The following is an 18,204-nucleotide window of genomic DNA, read 5'->3' as shown; positions in this document are numbered from 1 at the left end:
CCAGGCTAATCTGAAGATGTTTGCTAAGTGATTGTAGAGACAGCTTGTACTGTAATTGGGGCGTGGGATATAGACAAGCTTAGAGTGCCAAAGGTCTTTTTCAGGAGTTAAACTGGAAATTAAGTGCCCAGTGCAACTTGAGTAAAAGTTTCCATTTTATCCCTAATACCTTTTTTCAAGGGAATTTGGCATGTGGGAAGGTTAACCTTTTAACTTTTTTGGTTTGAGAGTAGTTGTTTTTTTTAACCTTTTTTTTTCCTTCTCGAAAAAATGAAAAGCTGTTCTGGTAAAAGTTACTTCACTTACAAATTCTGGTTTGCATAACTGCTTGTTTATAACTTTGTTTGCCCAGAATCTTTTAAACAACCCCAGTTATTTAAAACTTTTCATACTTAATATTGCTGAGAAAGAATACTTCTTAACTATACAGTAGTAGGAAAAAGCAGTGGTGAGTATTTTCACATAATTTAGCTTGGATATTTTCTGCCTTGACATGTTGACTAATCTAAAGAATGTAACAGAAAAGTTTTGAAAACAACATCAATGTGCAGTTTTGTTTATAATGAAGAAATGACTGCTTAGTTCTTTATTATATATTGGGAATGGCAAAAATACATTATGGAATATCTTGAGATCATTTCTTCAATACTTTTCAGAACTCTGAGACATGCATTTTTTTTCCCTCGATCATCTACTTTATATTTTGCCATCTTACAGGTATTACACAAATGCTAAGAAAGTAAAACTTTGAGTTCTCTCCTTAGCAGAAGCATACTACACCAAATTTTCCCTTTCCCTAAATAGAATTCCTGAAGTTTACTCAGAGTTCCCATTTATTCTGAGTACTGGAAATGGCCTGTTTTGGCATTCCTTACATCATTGTTTTTTGATGCAGAATGTTGAAGTGGTGGGTTTTGAGCAAAAATGTTGTGTGTGTATGTGTATCTAAAATAATGCACTGTCTTTTTGGCTGCAATGCAAATTAATTAAAGTTGTGCTGCAAGAGTAGAGCCTGCAATAACAAAATTGCTGTTTAGTTTTGTAAACCCATCCGTCTCTCCAGGTTAATAAATAACTCTCTTATGGAGTGAGAAAATCTGACAGTGAGTTTGTTTGCTCTTGTTTTCTGATTCTGTTTTCATAAATACCTTATCACATGTCCCTTTGTTTTTTTCATGCTGAAGTTAGTTGCTGATTGCTGTTCCATGTACAAATTCGTTCTATAATTTTGATCACTGTTGCTCTTCTTTAGTCTCACTGGTGGTGGAGAAAAGTTATCCCATCGTTTGCCACAATCTTCCCTTGTACAAATACATTAACATCAAAGTGTGCAGGGTACAGTTCTAGACTTAAATTTGTGAGTTTAATTGCTTAAGCTTGTCATTTAAATCTGTAAATGTGAGTGAAGGAAAAGAGGTGCTTCAGAAGAACAATTCAGAACCTCCAAATGATTCTTCATAGAGGCTTTAAATTAGTCCTGGGAGACCTTTCATTGGTTGGAGGAAGACATTAGTCAGGGTGCCTGCTGGTAAAGTACTTGTCTGTTTAGGGCCAGCCAACTAGAAAAGCTGGACAAAGTATGTGTCAGAATATACCTTATTTAAGATTTTACTGTTGCTACCTCTTCTTTAAGGACTGACCCTGTTCTGAAAGTAAGCCTTAAGCAGAGAAGGTGGCCAGAACCATGTTATTTAGCCTTCCAGCCCAGAGGTTGAGATTCAGGAACATAGATTCAACACGAAAGTATGAAAACTCAAACTTCCAGCTTCCCAGAGGGATTCTTAACTATGCAGCTGAAGGTATCTTTCATGGGATACTTCTTGTCCATGGGCAGAGCTGATCTTCTAAAGACAAGATCTGTAGGCTGAAGAAATGCAAGAGAAGTTTCACTGAAGTCTGGTGGGACATGGGCCAAGTTCTGCTCCTTAACAGTGCTGCTTCTACATCTGATTAAATAGTTTTTAAATGGAAAGAGGCCCTGTAGTCATAGAATCATGTAGATTGTGAAGAGTTCATCTGGACCAAATTTCTGCCCAAAGCTGGTCCAACTACAGCATGTTGCTCAGGCCTTCCTTAGTCAGGTTTTGTTTACTTAAAAGGGTGGAGACTGTTTCATTGTAATCTGTTCTGGTGTTTGGTCACCCTCATGATTGTGGGAGGGAGAAGAAAAACAACCAACAAATCAAAAAAAACAGCAATAACCAAAAACTCTAAAAAACTTCACATTTTCAGTGTCAGAAATTTTCTGTATTCCGCCTTTATTCCATTTTTCTCTTACCTTATTTCTTTACATCTCTGAGAGGAACTATGGTTTTTCTTCACCAGAACTTCTCATTCAGTTGAAGAGGGCAGCAGTCTTCCTTTGCATTCTCTTTGTAAGCTCGACAAACACAGTTCTCAGCCTCATGTCATTGTGCATTCCAGTCCCCTTGCAATCTTAGTGACTCCTTTAGTGGTTTGGCTAAACTAATGACAGCTCTTTTCCAGCCTAAATGATTCTATGAATTGAGACCAGAACCAAATAATTTTGCTTGGTTTTCATTTTCTATGTGAATATTGCTCTGTAATGACTTTGTAACCTGAATAAAAGAAGGTAATCATCCTCTCTTTCAATAGAGTATGATAATAAGGACATTTTCTAGGAAATCTGAGTGTTGCACTACCCTCAGTCAGGGAAGGCTTTCAACTTCAGGGTGAAAACTGTAGTCTGCAGGGTAAAGGTGAATGGCTCTGTTGCTCTTCTTTTTTTCATTTGTGTTCACAACTGATGGTGTGCAATTCAAGCTGCACCTAGATGAGGTCTAGATAATATCCACAGCTGATCATCTCTGGTGGGAGTGTAAGGGGAATGCTGGTACCTTTCCAGTTGTGATGGTGTTATAGTTTTTGGAGGTCCCATTGGCAATTTAAACATAAGCATTGTATGGTAATACTTGAAGGTAGATGTTCTGTCTTGCTACCTAGGATTATCAGGATGTGTTTAAAACCACATTTTTAGGTAATGTTTGGCCCTCACTCTCCATGTCTCTCCTGTGGAATAGAAAAGCTATCACCAGGACTTGCATTATTGTTGTGGAGTACCATAAGGAAACCAGGATGTATCTGAAAATGGATCCTTATCTTTCACCTTAGGTCAGGTAGTGCAAAATACTGAAATGCTTTACGTAATTAGGATTAAAATGGAATTATTTTGAAGAGGGGTGAGGATGACTTACCCCTGATAGAAGAGCACTGAAGAGATTGACATGAAAAACTATGTGGGTTGTGTTGAGATGTGCCCACAAGTGCTGAGGGAGCTAGTCTTTGTCTTTGGGAGGCAACTTCTGATAATCTTTGAAAGATCATGATTACTGGTGAAGGTTCTTGAGGAAAGGAAGAAAGCAGATGTTACTGTTGTCTTCAGGAAGGACAAGAAAGAAGTTTTGGGTGACTACAGGCTGATCAATCTTGCTTTAATTCCTGGGAATCCCTGGCAAATAATAATGAAAACCATTTCTGAGCATATGAAGGACAAGAAGGTGATTGGGAATGGGCAGCATGGGTTTCTGAAGAGGAAATTTTGCTTGACCAACAGGGTAGCTTTTTATGATGAGGTGACTGTCTCACTGACTGTCTCGCTGGATGAAGGACAAAGAGTGGATATTGAGTATATTGACTTTAGCAAGGCTTCTGGCAGATCAAAAGCTTTTTTTAAAAATCTTCATAGATGAACTAACAAAGTGTGGACTAGGTAGAGGACAGTCAGATGAGCTGGAAATTTTATCATCCGCTGGACTCAAAGATTTGTGATCAGCAACACATATGCCAGCTGTAGGCCAGTCTCTGATGGCGTAGACCAGGGTCCAGTAATTTTTAATATGGTCATTAGTGGTGATGGGACATGCATGATGGGACAGAGTGTACTCTGAGTTTAGGAGCTTCCAAAGCTGGAAAGAGTAGCTGATACACCAGATGTTATTATGCCATCAGAGGGAGCTTGATAGGCTGGAGGAACAGGCTCACAGGAACCTCATGAAGCTCAACAAACATAGGGAAATGCCAAGTCATTCAAACAGGAGAGGATAACTTGCCACAGAAGCACAAGATAGGGCCTAGTGCCTGGATGCAGAATAGCCTCTGGGGTCTGGTAGACATGAAGTTAAGCATGAAGCAGCATGTGGCCTTGCAGCAAGGCATGTCAGTAGTCTTCAGAGCTCCTTATAGAAGGAACATTGCCAGCAGGTACAGAGAGATGATCCTTTCCCTTAGTTGAGTGCTGGGGAGGACACACCTGCTGTTCTGTGTCTGTTTCTGGGCTCCCTGTACAAGTGAGAGATGGACATACTTAAGTGAGCCCAGAGAGGGGCCATGACAGCGATTAAAGGCTTGGATTATCTGACATGTGAAGAGAAACAGACAAAGCTAGAATTGCTCGGATCTTTGCAATATGGGTGATTAATTGTTGTGGAGGAGTAAATAAGATGGAGCCAGACATCATAGTAGTATCCAATGACGGAATAAGAGGTGATGGGCACAAACTGAAATACAAGAAATTGCTTTTAAATATAAGAAAACTCTTCTTATTGCAACAGTGGTCATGCAGTGAACAGGCTGCTTCCAAGATGGTTGTAGAGTCTTAACCTTGGAGATACTTAAAACCCAACACAGTCCTAAGCAACTTGCTGCAACTGACCCTACTGAGATGAAGTGTTGGACAAGTTAATCTCTAGATTTATGAAGAAGAGAAAAATAGTGGTTGCAGGCAAGCAGGCATGATTGCAGCAAGATGGAGTTAAGATTTAATACTTAGGTTAAGTAAGTGTTTGAGACCTTGCCCTGCTGAAACTTGGTTGCTGCTTGCAAAAGATAAGAGATGATGCAGATACTTGTTTGAATTTTTGTAATTGTGTATCTTGCTTTGTTTCTTAACAGGTATAAGTCCATTATAGGGTTACCAGTAGCAAGGCAAACAAGAAATAAACTAATGGTAGTGTCCAGCAGCCTCAAAAATTACTTGGACCTCATTGTATAGGCACTGAATCACCAGAAACACACCTCACACACAACCCTCCATTCTGTTTCCCACTGACTTCACAATCTAAGTATAAATATAACAGAAAATACATTATATGCCAGGTGAGTATAAGAAAGAAATGAAATGTGCCTGTATGGAAAGACTTCAGCAGTGGCTGTTTACCATAGATTTCATGGTAAAAAAGTCTTTAAGGAGTGTTTAGGTTAAAATAACAATTAGTTTTGCAGATGTTTATGGAGGACTTTGGCCTATAATGCACATGATCTGAGAGAAATCCAAAAGGATTTAAAAACAGAAAAACTGTCTACCAGTAACTGCATTTGCTGTCAATCAAAGGTGGATATAACACAGGGACAGTGAATGAGAATTGGTGGGCAAGTTGCTTGTAGACCATTAATGGACTTGAAAATACAGGCAACTAGCTTGTAGTTGGTGCAGTAGGGTGGCAGACATGTATGCTCAATGTGCTAATTTACAAAGTTCCTGCAAATTTAATTACTTGGAAGAACTGCATAGTCTTTGCAGAGGTAAATATACTTGATTTAGTTATCTGTTAGGTATTTCAGCTTTTCAGCAATTACTTTAGTCTGCTATCATCTGTATTTATTTAAAAGTATATGTTTATCTTTTATTAGTACATACTGATTTATATACAGATATTTGAGAGGCATTTAAGAGGTGTTTTCCCTTCAAATACTTGCTTTAGAAAAATGAATTTTCATTCACTCCCTTGCTTGTGGATATCTGAATCTTGGAATAAATCTTAGTATACAGTTGTCTTTAAAATAAAACCATTTTCTTTTTACAGTGAAGCCATTTCTAAATCAAGAAGAATATCAAAGAACCGAGGATATAGTTAAAAAATTTGAAAATGGCATTGGAAAAGAGTTGCATCAGAAATTACTGGAAAGAGCTAAAATGAGAAGGAATTGGGTGCGTATTTAGATATGTAAGAAATCATAATTCAGTATAAGAAGTCTTATTTCAACTTGTAGAAAGTTGGTTATTCAGGATGTAATTCAAAGGATCATTTCACTATTTTAAATCTTCAAATCTTCCTTACATCTGCCACTTGACCTGTGCTTATAAAGTCTTTCACTTACATAGATGTCATTTGGTTCTTTTAAAAACTGAGTGGCTAAGAGAGCTCACTAACTGAAATTTATAGTTATTTGCCAACTTTTGAATGCTTTATCTGTCACTCTCTTCTTCTATGACATCTGTGCCTTCTCTCTCCATGCTGGAAAAAATTCAAAAACAAACAAAAACCCCAAAAAACCAACCAACCAAAACCACAAACAAACAAACAAAACCCAACAAAACCAACCCTGGAATTCAGAGTTTGGTTTCTTTCTTTTTCTTCCCATAAGGAATCTATGCGGTAGCATTTAAAAGTTATCTTTCAACAGAGAAAGAGATACAAGGAAGAGCGTTACCAAGTGGAATTCATGAGGGCTTTCTAAATCCTAACAAGACACTCCAAAGTGGGGATTTTCAGATGGTGGCAGAAAATGTACATTATGAACTGTCTCTCTCAGATCCCTTCTCAACACAAGTCTAGTTTCCTTCTGTTCTTCTTGGGGTAGTCTGTGGGATTCACAGCAGCCACAACTGACTGAGTTGTGATCTGCAAGAGTTTAAGACGATGACTGTCAGGGAAGAAATACCATAATTTAGAGTTTAAAATTCTTAAGCTGTGTTGAATTTTATTTCAAGCTTGAAAGCAGAGGAGCTACATGTGTCAATATCTTTAACAGTTAGTTTTGAGCCACTGTTCTGCCTTGAGTTATATAGGACCTACGATTCAGAATATTAAAAAAGTAAAAAGCAGTTAAACAGTCACATAATTATTAACGGATTAGTGAATGACATAAGTTCTGATGTTAAACATTTTTCATTTCAGCTGGAGGACTGGTGGCTGAATGTGGCTTATCTTGATCTTCGCATCTCAACACAAATACACTGTAACATGGGAGGCCCTGGTCCCTATATTGAACACTGCTGGCCACCAAAAGAGGGCACTCAGATAGACAGAGCCTGTGTAAATATATGGCACACCCTGAAATACTGGGATCTATTACGAACGTAAGACTTTAAGAAAAAATAACTGATCCTACATATTGATGGTCTGTGTGTCCCTTAATTGCATATGCGTGTTTATGTCCATTGGCATGCATTCTTTGCTGTAATAGACAGGTTTGTCTTACCTTGATTTAATTCCATCATTGTAATGTCTCTTGCTTAATGTTGCTGTGTTTGTTACTACAGAGAGAAGGTTGCCATAGAGAGATCTGGGAATACTGTTCTGGACATGAACCAATTTCGAATGCTCTTCTGCACTTGCAAAATTCCTGGACTTACCAGAGACTCTCTCAGCAGTTATTTTAAAACTGGTAAACAAATGAAAATTTGAAAATTATTTTTATTAATATGCTAAAGGACTGGTCAGTTTAACCATAAAATTCTTGCTTTCTTGAGCACTAAATCAGCTACTGATTGTAGAGTGTTTATGTAATGAAGCAAAGAAGGTATCTCATCTACAAATGCCCTCTTTGGTCCAATGTTTAGTCCTTATCAAATAAGAGTAGAAGAGTGCTCTGCTTCAAATTGTGTGTTACCAGACTGATGCCTATAATAAGCATACCAGCATTAAGAATTGATGAAAGACAAATTCTGTGTGTTCTGTGTGGATTCAGCAAGGAACACTCATTTCAGCAGAGGGAGTTCCTGCCTACAAGAGATGCAATTTGCTCCTAGATGAAAATGACTTGAAGTAGTTTATAACAGTGAAAGTTGTGTGTGTCTTATGAAAGTTATGTTGGCCTTTGAACTGTCTTCAAGTTTGTAGAATTGAGCAAAAAAGAGTCTGTAGGACTTGCTGGGTTTGTTCTGTATCTGTTACTTTATCCCCAAGGCTGGATTTTCATTTATTTACTTACTTTTATTTATTTACTGGTTGGTTTTTTTTAATTTATTTTACTGTTTTTTCGTTTCAGAGGCTGAAGGTGAATGTCCATCTCACTTGATAGTCCTGTGTCGAGGTCGGATATTTGCATTTGATGCTGTGCATGAAGGCAACATGCTGACTCCTCCAGAGATTTTCAGGTTTTCAAAATGTTTATTTTAAATCAGTTGTCTTATTTAAGCTACATACCAAAGAGGCTTTTTTTTTTTCCATTCCTTTAACCCCAAAGAATTAGGTGTGAGAGAGACTACAGCTTCTCCTTTAGCTGAAAGGTTCAGATTTGAATAAATCCTTGTTCAGTGGATGGCAGCTTTTCCCATGTACTACTGTAACACATGTGTAGAGCATCATACAGAAGGGCTGAAAGAAGATACTTCAGTAGGAAATACCTTTTTTATGGTTTCTTTACATGGAATTAGGATTACAACTGTCATAATTCCTTCCATGTACAATCCGCAGTGCTACTTAATCATTATCAAAGTTGAGGCACTCTCATGTGTTGAACTGTTCTGTTACATACAGATGTAGTTTCAACGTAAGTCTGTAGATTGGGGATCTATATGCATCTCTTTACTAAAGAAGGGTTGTTAATTTTGACAGGGAATAACTTAATGCAGTTGTCAAAGTGCTGCTTATAGTGCACAACAGAAGGCTTGTAACTAAAATTGGCAAAAAGTGGATGGCCAAATTCCTCAGGAAATACAAACCTAACTAGAGAGGCTAGAAATCACTTTTTAAAAATAATCTGGTACTTTAATACCTAATATTTTAACGTAGCCATTTCTAATTTTTGTAGTTGTACCTGTTAAGTAAAGCCAGTAACAAAAAAATGAGCACTTGGAATACAGACAAAACCCCCTAAACCTATTGTCTGTAGGAAGGGCAAGTTGAGTTTGGTTTGGTGGGGCTTTTTTTTGTTTGGCTTAATTTTTGTAACCTCATAATGGGTGTCTTATATATTTGATACTATGTAACTATTGATCAGTAGTGGAATTTAATAGGCAAGAGTGCCAGAACAAAGAACAAGCCAGATTAAATGCCTGTAATTCATGGAATTTCTTTAACATTGTGAACAGCATATGAAAAACTGAATTTGCAAACTAAAGCTTACCCCTCTGTTAATTTTTCTTCTAAAGGAAAAGGTAGGAAGAAAATTGCTCTTGTATAGTTCAGACTCTACATTCAGGATGTACTGTAGCTAGTGTTCTGCTTTAAGATTTATCTTGAGGGGAAAGTTTGCCCTGTATGTGATTAGTTACTGTAAAAGCTGCAGTATAGCAGGTGTCTGCTGCTCTGAAAAGTCTCAACCTGTTGAGAGTCTTCAACCTGTTAAAGTCTTAAATCTAATTTTAAATTAAGCATGTAATAATGCTTCAGCACTACGATTGTTTATGTGTGTTTGTACTAGGCTTGTAGGTTCTGAGTGACTGAAAGCTGAGCAGGTCTTCAATTGTCTTTAAATCTAGGGGAGCTGATTCATGCTTCCTGAAAATTAACATTTGCTTGTGAATGTCAACCCAAAATTCCAGCTTTGTAAAAAAGAGAGAGAGAGGCGCAAGGTGACATTTAGTTTGTCTCCATCTGTTGTTAACTCCAGTTTTTGAAATCTTTTTAAAGGCAACTTACGTATATACAGAAGAGATGCTATAGTGAACCAGATGGACCAGGGCTGGCAGCCCTAACAAGCAATGAAAGGACAAAATGGGCAGAGGTAGGAATACTTCAGCAGCTGATTCCTGGGAAAAGCATTGTGATCACTGGAAAAATACTATTTCACTTAGGTTTGTCTTTTTATGCCTTCTAGTTACGGGAATATTTGATTCATCTTGATCCAAAGAACTTAACTCTTCTGGAAAAAATTCAGAGAAGTTTGTTTGTGGTTGGCCTTGATGATTCTAGTCCCCATGCAACTCCTGAGGACTACACAGAGGTAACTAAGAATTTTTGATAATTCATATGTGGTCATCTTTACATAAAAATTTCTCCTGCATGTATACAGAAGTAGCAGCTCCTCTTGCTCTTTCAGAACTGTAAAAATGAAGCAGATAAATATGCAAAAAAAGGACTTCCTGTAGGGAAACTTAAATAGTTCTAATCATTAGGACATTGTAAGTGGGAATGGTTGAAATCTACCTTCATAAATTTTTAGCTCTCTATCCTTTGGGATCTTCAAAGACATAGACATTAACTTTTGATCACACTTCTAATTAATAAGTTAGCCCTATAATCATGTTTCATTTTGAACTGGATGAAGATATCATGTGTTAGGGAGGTCTTGCCATCTTAAAGTAGACTAGACTTAGCTTACAAAGATTATCAGTGTTCTTGGTGTTTTTTAGACTTCACAGTGTGTTTCTTCTGTTTTAGCTTACAAGGCTGGGGCTAACAGGTGATCCGACTGTGCGCTGGGGAGATAAATCCTACAACAGCATATTCTTTTCCAATGGAACCTGTAGTGCATTCTGTGATGTAAGCTGATTTTTGTCCATCTTCTGAGTATTTATTTACTGAATTTCCCCCTTCAGAGTATTATTTTAAGTGCTTAATGTGTTACTCTTTAATATAGCCTTGTTTACCTGGCACCTGCTCTGCTAAGTTCCCAAAAGCAATCTGCTTTCTCATGTTCTTTGCTCTCTCATGGTGTTCTCTAGTATACCATACTTGAATTAGCAATGGCATCTGAAGTCATAATTTTATTTCTGAAAGTATTTAATGAGGAATTCCAAAGGGAAAAAATACAATGCACAAGAAGGCTTAAAATTAACTCCCTGCTTGATGTATCCATTTAAACAGCTGTGTTTTTTAAACTTACTTTATTTTAAACTCATTATTGCATGGCCAGAAGGGCTTATATTTTTCTTTAAACCTGCCTTTTCATGGCAGTAGTACATTTAACTGTGGAGCAGTTAAAATTGTGAGTGGACTTAGAATATTTCTATGTTTATTGCAGAACTATAAAACAAGTCCAACACTGCACAGTAAAGCTGTTGGTCCACAGGAAAAAGAGTAGCACAAGGAAAAAAGTGGAAGAGTTTGATCTTCTTGCTGTTATGCAAAGTAATGTAATATCTTCTTTTATTTGATTCTAGCATTCTCCTTTTGATGCCATGGCTTTAATTACCATGTTATCTTTTGCTGAAAAGAAGATTATTGAAAATGAGGGAAAATGGAAGGTATCTATCCTTTATAAAAATTCACACTCATCAGTTAACATGTCTTTTCTTATGGATAACATTTTCTGGTTTTGTGTCTTTCTTTCTGTCTTCATCTTTCCAGGGATCAGATAATGTGAGGGATATTCCATTGCCAGAGGAACTTGTATTCACAGTGGATCCAAAAATAATAAATGAAATTGGATGTACTAAAGAAATGTATTACAAGAAGGTGAAATTTACTCCTGGTTCTCTTAGTTTTTACTGATACTATTTTTTTTCATTCTATTTACATATTTTTAGTTGGTCTTTTTTCCTGCTGGAAAACAGGAATGAATGTTACTGATTAAGTGATGAATTTAACACCATGGTTAAATTTGTTATGTTGTGGTTTATGTTGAGTGTGTTTTATTTGCAGTGGACCAAGTTGTGATATTTCTTGACTTCTGTTGTTTTTCCTCCTTTGGGATGACAGGTGTCTGACTTGCAGCTGGTGTCTTACGCCTTCACATCCTTTGGCAAAGCATTGATTAGAAAGAGGAAACTTCATCCTGATACATTTGTGCAGCTTGCTCTTCAGCTTGCTTATTACAAATGCCATGGACGGTAAGAAAATACTAGATTAGGAATAAAAACTAGTTTCTTGAGTAGAGGTGTGTGGTGGCTTTGCAACCTTAGTATGTAATTTGCCATGGAGATGTAAGAATGAAGAACTAAGGGCTTTTTGACATAGAGCCATACTTGCTTCAGAAGAATTGTGTTCTTGTGCCCATAGGGATAATACATATACATATTATGGAATGGATGGTAGAACACAGACCATGAAAACTTGAACTTGGGCCATACAGAGGAAACACTTGGGTGAACACAAAATGCACAGTGGGTCAGGATTCTCTAATGTCAAATAGTTGCCTAAATGTAAAAGAGAGTTTTGTCTGTAGCATGTGACAGTCATCAGTAAAATGTTTAGTCTTCTAAGTCTGTAAAAGGCCTCACAAACTTCAGTGTGTCTTTTTCTTGAGCAATATTGGATGTGAAGGTTTGGGCAGAGTAATAGGGGTGGAGACAGTGACCATTCAAGTACCTGCCTCTCTGTTTTTGCCATTTAATTCTGTATTATTGATTAAAAGGTATTACTCTTGTATTGGTGCTCCCAAATTTCTGTTTGCTACCTAGTATTCAGTATGGTTTGTGTAAGTCATTACTAACCAGCAGAGTATTTCTTGCTTCAGAAAGAGGAGGGTTTCATCATAGGAGTGTGATGTTTAGTCACTGGTGAGATGTAGCTCATTATAACAAAGGTTGTTAGACCTTGGTTTGCTGAACATCAGGACGCTAATTATCTGACTAAAATAGCCTTGGTCTGTTGTAAACATGCAAGTGTGTTTCATGGAGGTTGTCTATTAAGTGGTAGACTGTCATAGAGCTGGAGTTGGTCCATGTAAAAACTGGATGGCTGTCAGTATGCAGCAGAGAAGGTTTTGACCTTTTCCCTCTAAATGCTTTGGAACACACTGCTTTATTTCAAATGTGTCTCTTAATTTATGAGGGCTTGGATGGTGTAGGTGGAAGTATACCATGAAACTAAAGCTTGTGTAATTTGAGCTATTTTTGCTAGAGGCTGGTAGATCTGTAGTCCTTAGAAACTATCCATGGCAATGCAATCTTTTCAAGGTGTGATTATAGTACTAGCACTTTTTTCAGTCACCTCTCCCATAAAAGCACATAGAATTGCTTTGTGGTTCTTTTTCAGAAATATAAGTTTAAAAAAATTAATGGGTTTCTGGTACTTGTAACTGAGCTGGATGTGCAAGATCTTTTGCAGGACTCCTTTAGTCCTTGAGATAGAAAATAGTTTTGTTAAGTTAATGAGACACTCTTCCCTAATTTTTGTTCTTAGTCCGGGCTGCTGTTACGAAACTGCCATGACCAGACGTTTCTATCATGGCCGCACAGAGACCATAAGGCCATGTACTGTGGAAGCAGTGGAGTGGTGCAAGTCCATGCTGGATCCTTCTGACAGTGTAAATACTGAAATCCTACATTAATTACTATGTATTTACAAGGCCTCTCATCTGAACCACTTCAAACTTGTTTTTCTGTTGTCTCATTGATGGGAGTTGGCACCTTTCCAGGGAGACAAATTTCAAATGTTGGGTGGCTTGAACTCTGATTCTGGTCATTGTGACTGAGATGTGCTGTCATTTGTGGGCTGGCTGGGTTTTCTGTGTTATTTACCTTTTGGGTTCAATAATGTAACTGTCTCGAATTACATTCACACTGATTTATTTCACAACTCAAAAAGTTACTAGGTTGGAACCAAAGTATTCTGCTGTTCTGTTGTTTTAATTTTCAAGTGAACTCAGGAAATGTGTATCTAATAGTTGCATCTGAGAGCAAGATTGAAAGATGTTTGTCTTAGTGGTAACAGGAGCGTATTCTAGAGTTTGCTGAACCAGAGATCTTTTCTTTCCCCAGCAACTACCCTCTGGTGCTTGGCTGGCAAAGCAGATCATGCCTTGCTTGCCAAGCAAAAGCTCTACTAAAGCCCTTTCTGTTGCCCTTGCTGTACATTTCTCAGAGCCTGAGAAATTAGGCAAGGCAAAGGTTTTTGAGACAAAGGGAAATACATCTTTAAAAAAATCAAAGTTTCTGTATTATTAATGCATCTGAAAAACATTGAGGAAGACAGCTGTCAGAAAGCATGCACAATTAATAATTCTGACCTTTAAAAGCACATTTTCCTGGTCTTCATTGGTTTCTTTTGGCATACACTGCAGTTTTAAAACTCAGCTTTCTGGCTATCTTCCAAATCTGCTTTTCTATTCCAAATACCAATTTCTATTATTTCCCTGCTCCTCAGTTACCTTCTAACCAATTATCAGGTTTCAGTGATTACTGCTACTACTAGCAGTGCATAACTTTCATCACTAACTGTAGCCTTTTTCTCTTTGTAATGTTACATAGCATCTCCAGATAGCTCCCTATGGTTGTTTTGTTTTGATTTTTTTAATACTAACTCCTGGAGCTTAAAAAGATCTGTTCAGTGGTATTGAAATTAATGTGCTTAGAAGTCTGCCTTTATGTAGTTTTTAATACCTTAAAGTCAGATGCTTTGAAATAATCCTTTTGTCTTAAATTTTGTTTTGTCCCTTGTCTTCTTGGTAGCTTGATTTTTATCAAAAGCGAGTGGCTGCTGTCCTTGTTTCACATTGTCTGCTGCAGCCTCTTGTGTGATGAATAAAAGGATAAGTCTTAGAAGTCAAGATGTTGATCATCTAGGACAGTTTCTCAAGGTCTCTTTTACAAAAACCATGTTATTTGCATTCTCTCTGACTTTAATATACAAGTTTTAATAGAAGCTTGAAAGAACCACAATGTTGGGCAGAATTGGCAGTCAGCAGAGAGGATTTGGGAATGCACCTCGTAGGAGCTAGTGTCCTGAATAAATGGTCCTGTAGGAGGCTTTAGGGTTTGATCACTAGTTCCTGAGTGATGTTTCCTTTCCATTGTTTCAGATTATTTGGGAAAGAGCATGCATTTCAGAATATTGTTCAGTTCAAAAGCAATCTGAGTAAGAGAACAGAGATACAGGGAACAAACAAGCACATTTTCCTGAAAAGGGAATTTGGGTTTGGGAGAAAGGGTTTGAGAGAGGTTATTATGTAGCTTTCAAGTTCCTCCATTTTCTTCCATCTAAAATTGTTAGAAACTATGAAAGCAAAAAACCTGCTGATCTGTGATGTGTTACTCATTTGTATTGATTTTTCTTTTTCTCTCTTTCTCTTTCTTCTTTTTTTTTTTTTTTTAATCCTGTCTCTGTCCTACTTTACAGAATTATCAACGGCTACAACTAATGCATAAGGCATTTGCAAAGCACAACAAAATGAGGAAGGAATGTGAAAATGGAAAAGGTACTCTTGGGTCAACATTTTTGGGTCTTTTTCATGTGTTTGAAAAGGGAATATCATTGTATGCTAGTACATTTTCTCTGTCTCCTTATTTTCAACCTGAATAAAAACTACCTCTTAACATTTTATACTTTAATTCTGGGGGAAAGAACTAGTCCCATCCTTGTACCCCAGAAATATGTTCACTTGGAATATTATTCAGGGTTTTTTCTGCCCAGTTAAACATTACTTTGGAATACCTTCCAGTTGAATATGTGCTTGGCTGAAAAGTGAAAAAGGTGGTCTTTAGGACACAGGTGAGATTTGGGTGAGATTCTAACCCAGCTGTGTTAGTGCTGTACACTATTCTGTGAATAAAAAAGGGTAGTTGGGAAATGAACCTGATGAACTTCATACTCTCTCCAGCCTTCTTCGTGTGTTAACACAATTCAGAGCACTTGTGGCCCTGAAAGCTTTTTTGCTGTGTTGACATTGCCCATGGGCCACTTCCAGTGTGGGGAGATCTTCCTCCTTGACTGAAGTGGGAGTTTCCTTGGGTTTTGTTTTCCGCAGGAACTGTGCTGCATCCCTAATTACTTAAGTCATTTGCTTTTGAGCTCAGTGCTGCAAGTTGAACATGTGAAAGACCTCTTAGATCAAATACGTGGGAAATGTTTTTGGATGCTACAATATGTTGCTGTTGTTATCTGTCCTTCAACTGCTATTAGAGCTCCTAGCTATCCAGACCAGAAGAAGCAGAAAAACTTGGAACACTGCTGTTAATGATTCAGTATTTGCATTTATTTGACAGGCTTTGATCGTCATCTTCTGGGTCTCCTGCTCATAGCACAGGGGCAAGGGCTGCCAGTGCCAGAACTGTATGGGGATAAGGCCTTCACAGCCAGGTAATTCATCTTCTTGTCCCATGGGAAGTTGTATGTATCTCTTGATACCAAGGCCTTTGTGCTGATGTCTTGATCTATACAACAAAATAACTGTTCCATAAAACTCACTTTGTTTTAAATTATTTTTAAAAGTGCTGCTTTTGTTTTGTGTTGTTTCACAGTGGAGGAGGTGGGAATTTTGTCCTTTCAACTAGTCTGACTGGCTACACTAGGTTTAGTGGATCTGCACTTCCTATGGTACAACATGGCTATGGCTTTTTTTATTCAATTAGAGATGACAGGTAAGGATATAATTTCATTTTGGATATGGCTCTGCATTCGTCACAGAAGAAAAGGTGGCTAGCAACTAGAATGAGGACAGGAAAATACTGAAGAAATATGGCTGAATGTGCCAGAAGAGATTGAGAAGTGAGATACATGAGGATAGAGGCATTGACATTCTGGGAAAGCATGTGTGGGAGGAAGAATGAGTAGTGGAGGACAAGCGAGCACCAAGATACTGACAATAAGCAGAAATAAAGAGTAGGGAAGGTGAAAGAAGGGAGCAACAGAAGGACTTAAAAATAGGCTGTCATTTTAGAGATCATTTGTATCACGTAAAGGTGTTTTTTGGCTGAGCTAGAGCAGATAAGAGGACACGTGAGCACACTGCCCATCACTCTTGGCAGTGACATACATCTTAACTCAAACCAGACGTTTTTGACACGGAGAGGCTAAAACATTTGGCTTCACTTCTCCAAAAATCATACAATTTGAAAAGATCCAACTTCAGCTTAGCTGGTCTTATGGACACAAATTACTGCTTTTTTATGAAATCTAAAACTACTTTGGTTAGAATTTGTAGAGATAAATTGCTAGTTTAGGTGTAATTCAAATGACTTTTTCCTCAAGCTAGGCAGGGGTTGTGTGCCCATTCAAATCTGTTTGAGAAGACAAGCCATTAATACTTTGATCTGTGGCTCTCTTTAAATAAATAGAACTAGATCAAGATATACCTTTTATTAGATGAATAGAAAAGAACTACCTAAAACCTTAAACTAATTGCAGAAAAAGAAGAAATACAATTTACAGCATTTTTAAATATAAGCAGAAAAGTTTTGTCTCTGTGTATGTAGTAGAAGGTATTTAAATCAAAGTATCTGATTTCAAGATCTGTCAACATTATTGCTTAATGAAGGTTAAGGATCTGAGTCCTGTTAGTGTTGAGACAGTATGTTTATGTGAGCATTTTTACTTCAGAATTTATGCCATTAATTCCACATTTCGGGACAATTCATGTGACTTTGTCCTAGACCCTGACAATTAAGCACAGTGACTTCACTGTTTTTTCTATTGGTAGGATTGTTACTTCCTGTTCTTCTTGGAAATCCTGTCCAGAGACTGATGCAGAAGTGCTGTGCAGAACTCTGTTCCAGTGTTTTCATGACATCCTGCAGTTAACAGTTACAGCTCAGCTGTAAGCTTGATAATGATGTAAGAGGTTTTGCAAGCTCACAGGTTGTATGTAGTGCTTAAAAACAAAATGCTACTCAAGAGTACTGTTATATTCAAGACATTTAATGATCTATGTGACATATATCTATTTTTATGAGATTTACTGTGGTAACAGTACCCATTTAAGAATAATGTAGCCATTTGCAAGAGCAATGCAAGTAGTAGTACCTTATCTGTGTAGAACTATGCAATATTAAAATATGCCACAACAATGCAAACATACTTAAGGATGAGATGTTGGAGTGGAAAATTGATGGGAGACCTGTATTTATGACCTTAGTAGTCACATGTAGTATAGTTTGTAGTCTACTGATAGTGTTTATGCCAGTGGAGCACTTAACTGTGTACTTAAAAGTAACCACACTATCCTCTTAATGCAATGATGCTTCCTATTCGGAGTGGTTAATGAAACAGAAGGGCTGCCTCCATCAGGTGATGTGGTATTTTATAAGTAACTTTTCATTTTTTGCTATCAGGATTATACCAAATAAATGTTGTATCCATTAATGGGGATGTTCCCACAACATTTGCAGTATGAGAGCACTACAGTTCGAAGTATTTTGAAAAAGAATCACAAATTAATAAAGAAGAAAGCAGAATGAATTTCAAATTTCTCAGTTTTCATTCTCTAGTGAACTGTGAATATTTGCTGCTTTACACTAATAATGCACAATAAAAGTAAGCACTGAATACAGTTTGATATGGTTCTCAGGTTTTTAATACTTGATTCCTCTGAGCAACTTTGTATTTCCCTGTTATAGAAATAAAATTTTCTAAAAATCAA

At 37.3% G+C, this 18,204-nt stretch overlaps 1 protein-coding gene across 4 annotated transcripts in view; it reads left to right on the top strand.

Annotated features, from left to right (window-relative positions):
- The window catches only part of CROT (carnitine O-octanoyltransferase), a 19,122-nt gene extending 918 nt beyond the window's left edge, over positions 1-18,204 (top strand). For 3 of the 4 annotated variants that reach the window (XM_086858774.1, XM_086858766.1, XM_086858759.1), the window contains exons 3-17: positions 5,823-5,947; positions 6,918-7,099; positions 7,283-7,407; positions 8,011-8,119; positions 9,597-9,690; positions 9,784-9,909; positions 10,347-10,448; positions 11,069-11,152; positions 11,256-11,363; positions 11,607-11,737; positions 13,032-13,155; positions 14,967-15,045; positions 15,833-15,926; positions 16,088-16,207; positions 17,266-18,204. In XM_086858774.1, the coding sequence (XP_086714900.1) occupies positions 5,823-5,947; positions 6,918-7,099; positions 7,283-7,407; positions 8,011-8,119; positions 9,597-9,690; positions 9,784-9,909; positions 10,347-10,448; positions 11,069-11,152; positions 11,256-11,363; positions 11,607-11,737; positions 13,032-13,155; positions 14,967-15,045; positions 15,833-15,926; positions 16,088-16,207; positions 17,266-17,386 (1,724 nt within the window). In that variant the 3' untranslated portion in view covers positions 17,387-18,204. Of the gene's footprint in view, positions 1-4,911; positions 5,116-5,822; positions 5,948-6,917; positions 7,100-7,282; positions 7,408-8,010; positions 8,120-9,596; positions 9,691-9,783; positions 9,910-10,346; positions 10,449-11,068; positions 11,153-11,255; positions 11,364-11,606; positions 11,738-13,031; positions 13,156-14,966; positions 15,046-15,832; positions 15,927-16,087; positions 16,208-17,265 lie in introns of those variants that run through there. The other variant, XM_023920274.2, reaches the window with a different exon arrangement.

The sequence above is a fragment of the Cyanistes caeruleus genome, chromosome 1, assembly GCF_971803275.1.
Source record: "Cyanistes caeruleus chromosome 1, bCyaCae1.hap1.1, whole genome shotgun sequence".
Lineage (NCBI taxonomy): Eukaryota > Metazoa > Chordata > Aves > Passeriformes > Paridae > Cyanistes > Cyanistes caeruleus.
This window is presented reverse-complemented; position numbering and strand designations above follow the sequence as displayed.